Source organism: Limulus polyphemus, unplaced genomic scaffold, assembly GCF_000517525.1.
Source record: "Limulus polyphemus unplaced genomic scaffold, Limulus_polyphemus-2.1.2 Scaffold118, whole genome shotgun sequence".
Classification (NCBI taxonomy): domain Eukaryota; kingdom Metazoa; phylum Arthropoda; class Merostomata; order Xiphosura; family Limulidae; genus Limulus; species Limulus polyphemus.
In genome coordinates this window covers 865,174-870,908 of record NW_013665728.1, presented here as the reverse complement: position 1 = coordinate 870,908, position 5,735 = coordinate 865,174, and the positions used below count along the sequence as shown (strand labels likewise).

General features: G+C 33.8%; 1 protein-coding gene and 1 long non-coding RNA gene across 3 annotated transcripts in view; both read left to right on the top strand.

Moving 5' to 3' along the window:
• LOC111089330 (LIM domain transcription factor LMO4.2-like) overlaps positions 1–1,003 on the top strand; it is a 126,753-nt gene extending 125,750 nt beyond the window's left edge. The window contains exon 3 of one of the 2 annotated variants that reach the window (XR_002613596.1): positions 78–190. Coding sequence is in view for 1 of the 2 variants with exons in the window: in XM_022401639.1 (XP_022257347.1) it covers positions 199–469 (271 nt within the window). In the remaining variant the exon portion in view is untranslated. The other variant, XM_022401639.1, reaches the window with a different exon arrangement.
• Positions 1,004–1,060: 57 nt separating this feature from the next.
• Positions 1,061–5,735, top strand: part of LOC111089329 — an 8,678-nt gene continuing 4,003 nt past the window's right edge. The window contains exons 1-2 of the long non-coding RNA XR_002613594.1: positions 1,061–1,141; positions 5,478–5,483. This is a non-coding gene — a long non-coding RNA (uncharacterized LOC111089329). The remainder of the gene's footprint in view (positions 1,142–5,477; positions 5,484–5,735) is intronic.

The following is a 5,735-nucleotide window of genomic DNA, read 5'->3' as shown; positions in this document are numbered from 1 at the left end:
TTCCCGCCAACGAGTTTGTCACATTAATTGTTGTTGTTGTTATATTTGTCACTAACTATAGTATTTCTTCTTCCCAGGATGTTTGGTAACACCGGTGCCTGTAGTGCTTGCGCTCAGGTAATTCCCGCCAACGAGTTTGTCACATTAATTGTTGTTGTTGTTATATTTGTCACTAACTATAGTATTTCTTCTTCCCAGGATGTTTGGTAACACCGGTGCCTGTAGTGCTTGCGCTCAGGTAATTCCCGCCAACGAGTTTGTCATGAGGACCCACGGGAACGTTTACCATCTGAAGTGTTTCTCTTGCGTTAAATGTCGCAATCAACTGGTTCCAGGTGATCGTTACAACCTTGTCAACGGAAGCGTCTTCTGTGAGCAGGACTGCCTGAAAATCCTTAAAGGTTCGGTTTCAACAGGAGGTGTGCGGAAGGGAAAAGTTCGGGCCAACTCAGCCATCAAAGCTGTGTGAACGCGTGGTCTTGTTTTCTCTAAGACAAGCGGCTACAATAGTAGCTACAAACAATACACAAGAGACTTGAGCCGATACTAAAATGACTGTCTGTATATAAATATATGATTATCTGCTAGAGATAGAAATGAAATCGTTAACGTTTCCTCCTTATCACCAGAAGGCTCTCTTCCGCCTTTTTTTTTTTTGTTGTTGTTTTAATCCTCCAAGCAATCTTAATGAACAAAAAAAGTTGATTTACTTAACTCTTATCACAGATTGTAAAAAAAGAAAAAAAGCTTTTTCGGTAATCACGTGCGTTTTTGTCTGTGCCAATAAAACCATGATGATTTTTCAGAGTTTCACGTGGATCAAAACTAGAAGATTATGATGAGCTATCTGGTGGTTTTATCAAATATGAATAGCTTATGAATTTAAGGCTAAAGGGATTAGTGAGTATCACTGTTGTTTTGTAAGTATGCCTGATTTACAATAAGCACTTTGTAGTTCTTGGGCACAGTTCAAATCTTTATTGTTTAAGGACCATAAGTTAAAACCATTGACGAGTTTGAAGCTGTTTTTATCAGGCTTGTAATAATAGTATGCTTGTGATGCAAGCAGTAAAATCAAGAATTAGACTAGTTTTAAGCTGTTTTTATTGGCAGCAATTCGTTCTTCCCTTATTTGTGTTGAGTCGTGATGCAAGCAGTAAAATCAAGAATTAGCATACTATTATTACAAGCCTGATAAAAACAGCTTAAAACTCGTCTAATTCTTGATTTTACTGCTTGCATCACGAGCATACTATTATTACAAGCCTGATAAAAACAGCTTAAAACTCGTCTAATTCTTGATTTTACTGCTTGCATCACGAGTATACTATTATTACAAGCCTGATAAAAACAGCTTAAAACTCGTCTAATTCTTGATTTTACTGCTTGCACAAATTCTGGTGTCTAAATTACAGGTATTTTTCTTTAGCCATTATCATTAGTAATTCAGTTGGCTGGAAGATCCAAAAGATGTTGATTTTCGTTTTGGTGACTGCTCCGTGGGTCGTCTCCAATCCACTTTTTTTGTTCTCATTTCATCTAAAAATATCACAGTTCGCTATATGTTTTTTAATTGAAACTGGACCGTTTTTTGCAACAAATTCTCAGTTAAAAGAACTATTTTTTACATATATCTCTTGTTTTTGAAAATCAGACTGAACTGTTTGATCGCAAGCTTGGCTTATGTAATATTATATCAGCCACCATCATTTCTGTCTCTAGAAGTTATCAGACTAGTTGCTGATGACATCACTGTCACGTGATCCAGGTATTTGAACTATTTAAAAGAATCGTGAAAGCTGTCCACGGTTAACATATTTTACTGGATGATTTGTCAGCAGTGTAGCAGTATTAAACACTTTTTTCGGTTTCTGAAATAAAAACAATTCTTTTAAGCGTATATGTAAGTTCAGTACAATTCCGTGTGTCATCTGTTGTGCCTTAAGTTCCACTGACATAAACTGTATGTCAGTACACACTTTCTCGTTAACAGACCGCTTTTTACAGTTTTATTTATTAGAATTCCCATAGCCGCAAGTTAACTCGTTTACGTTTTAGTGACTATGGCTTTTTAACACTGATTTCGTAATGAAATAGATCTTTTTATTCTTTATTTTACACATGAAAAAATTGTGCTCATCAACACATTATTTAAACCTAGAAACAAACAAATAATACAACTGATATTTTGCATCTGAAACAGACAAGAAAAATGTACAAATGAATACGACAACAGATTGTACATAACTGATATATTTGTTAGTTTTTTATTTGTTTTAAGCGAATTATTTCGTAAGAAATATTTTGAAAGATCATTTATTGAATACAAATTATAAAAATAGTTAGTTTTAGTATTTAATATTTTAGCTATCCTAATCACATTTGATCATTTTTCAGTAAAATTGAATATTTTTGCATTTATTATTGGATTGTTTGTTCAATATGGTAGAAAATTTACCCTTATGGTATGAAAATAAGAATTATATTAACTAACCCTGATAATGTTGAACAACTAACTAAATTTTGTTTCAACTGTTTTCTTCGATATACTCTTATAACACGCTAAGTATCTTTAATCTCTGTAAAGAACTTTGCGTAACCATCTGATGTTAAAAAGAAATACTTAATAATTGGATTAACTTATATTCCGCTAACTGAAGTATCCGTTAAATGTATGGCAAAAGCATAAGGACCCTGTGGGTGACATAGAGAGATCAGATCTGAATGCTGAAATCCTTATATCATTCGCCTGAGGAGCCTAAAGGTACATTACAGGTTTGACAGTAATCGGTCTTGCATTTCTCCAGTTATATAATTTACATGCACAAATTGTCCTTTATTCTGCTAGTTTAATGAGTAAATTTTGCCTCTGTGTTATTATTCTGGTCTTGTTCTTTATCCGCCATTACTTTCGCCAAGTTTAATTATTTGTCGCCACTTTATGAATTTGAACGTATTATTTTGGCCTGCACATTTTGAATTTTATTCTGCACATCTTTCATTAATATTGATATATTTATATTCGTTTTTGTCTGTGTGAGAGAAAATCTAAATAAGCAAGAAAAGGTTATAAAATTTAAATCGTCATAAATAACCATTTATTTCAGTAAAATTTAAGATGAAATGTTTTATTAGGTATCTTAAACTCCCAAATAACTCAGAATAGTATGTACTTCAACATTACTTCTCAGGATAGAGGTCCGATGTTTCACACTGTCAATACTTGATTTACATTTCTCTGTCGTTTTCGAAGACACCCAACTGATGACCAAGGACGGATTTGTCAAAGAAACTTTCTGGAATTTACCGGTTGCTTATAATGAACACTATTTGTTGTTAATTTAATTATTATCGTAAGGTTTTAGCAGCTCTTCTGGTAAAAGTTAATACATAAATTTCATTCAGCCAAATCATCACACCGAGTCTCGTTGTCTCATTTAACGTGGTTTTTCACTTTTATCTCCACCTTCAAGACAGAGCTTCTACACTGTATTAGAAATTTGCTGAACATAACCGATTTTTCGCTTATGACTCGTGCTTACTACTTGTAAACAGTATAGCGTCCTCCATGAATTTTCACGTGATTTTTGATTTGATCATATAACATTTCTAATGTCATACGATCAAAAGAAGTTCGCACCGAGCCCCCCCCCCCCTCCCGCGAAGTACAACGGAAAAGGGCGAGCGTGTTCCGATTGTCATGTCGAAGTATGTGAAGTATAGCAGATTCTGATTATTTCCACACAGTTCCGAACCCATTTATGTCGAAACGTTTGAGCCATAATGCCGACAAATCCTTTCATGTACGAATTAATTACTTCTTTAATTAGAAGCACTCATTGATCGTAAATACTCAAGCTAATAAGGCAATCTTTGTCAGACTGTTGAAAGATCCAGCGCGAAGCTGGAAAATGAATTGTTTGTTTGGATATCTTTGCTCCGCCCACCGTGGGTATCGAAACCTGATGTTGAGCACTATAAGCCCTCAGACTTACCGCTGAGCTACCGAGGGGCGGAAAATGGAAGTTGAGACATTCGTCTTTTCTTCAAATTATTTCGCGAAACTTTATTTTTTCGACAGACTGTTTTTCCGTAAATTAAAGTAGGAAGATCATCAACCTAATGATCGAAACACTGGCCAAGTTCAACATTAAAGTAGGAAGATCATCAACCTAATGATCGAAACACTGGCCAAGTTCAACATTAAACTAGGAAGATCGTCAACCTAATGATCGAAACACTGGCCAAGTTCAACATTAAACTAGGAAGATCTCAACCTAATGATCGAAACACTGGCCAAGTTCAACATTAAACTAGGAAGATCGTCAACCTAATGATCGAAACACTGGCCAAGTTGAACATTAAACTAGGAAGATCATCAACCTAATGATCGAAACACTAGCCAAGCTCAACAGTGAACCATTAAGTTCGTCATCCTGATGATGGTTGAGATATGTCGATATTGCAAATGTTAGACGCTTGCCATAAAAAAAAAAGGGCCACAAGTTGTATATGAGCGTGAGATTAAATGGGACCATGTAATTTCATATGTGCGATGAATCAATGAATAATAAAATAATCAGCATTTTTTCAATTTCAAGTTAAATGAGAAACAACTTAAATGTTATTCTTTATTAGAGGTATTATTAAAAAACAAAACAAAACTAGTCAACTTAGGACAAGATGTCTAATAATGCTTCATGCGATAAATTATGAGAATCTCGTAAAGCTAAAATGTTGGGCTTAATCCCTTCGGTAAGCACAGTACAGATAGTCCATTGAGCAGCCTTATGTTTAAAATACACAAACCAAAATAATATCAAATAACCTTTTTTTATTGTCAGATAGTGTTTTTATTTAGTATAATTGCTTAATTGTCTATCAATTATGATATGTCTATCAAATAATGCTTATACCCATAAAAATGATTTTGGTTGCATAAAATGCACAATATTAGATTTATTATAACTTTAGGTATTCTTCCCAATATTATTTTTAGACTTTAACCACCAGATTTAGGCACTTTGACGATGACAAGACCTGGTGGTTTGAAGCAAGGTGGATGAAATAATTGATAAACTTCAGTCAGATATAAACAACGAACTGAAGTTTATTAAGTCTATGCTTAATGATATTCATATATTACGCAATAAAAAAATCAAAGTTTCTACTCGTGAAGAACCCTATAATGACAAATAACAACGTTGACCAACTGGGGACCCGCATCCGACCTCAGGACTGATTTTATCCGGTCCGTGCACTCATAATTAATTGTATGTTGAATTTTAAGTTCTATACATCAAAATATTTCAATTACAACTAAATTTTAATAAGAAATCTCATTTTAGTAATTTACATAAGTGGTTATGACCTTTTAATGTTACTAATTAACATAAGATATGGGTTATGACCCTTTAACGTTACTAATTAATATAAGTTATGGGTTATGACCCTTTACTGTTAGTAATTTACATAAGTAATGGGTTATGACTTTTTGCTGTTAGCAATTTAAATACGTAAGAGGTTATGACCCTATAATGTTAGTAATTTAAATAAGTAATGGGTTTTGACCCGTTAATATCTCCATTTTGTACAGATATGGTCCCATGTGGGTAAAAGGTTGGTAAGGAGTTTTTGTACAGTATTAAACGTTGCACGCTATCGCATCCTTGTATTATAGTAACTCACAAAAGAACACACACACACACACACACATATATATATATATATATATA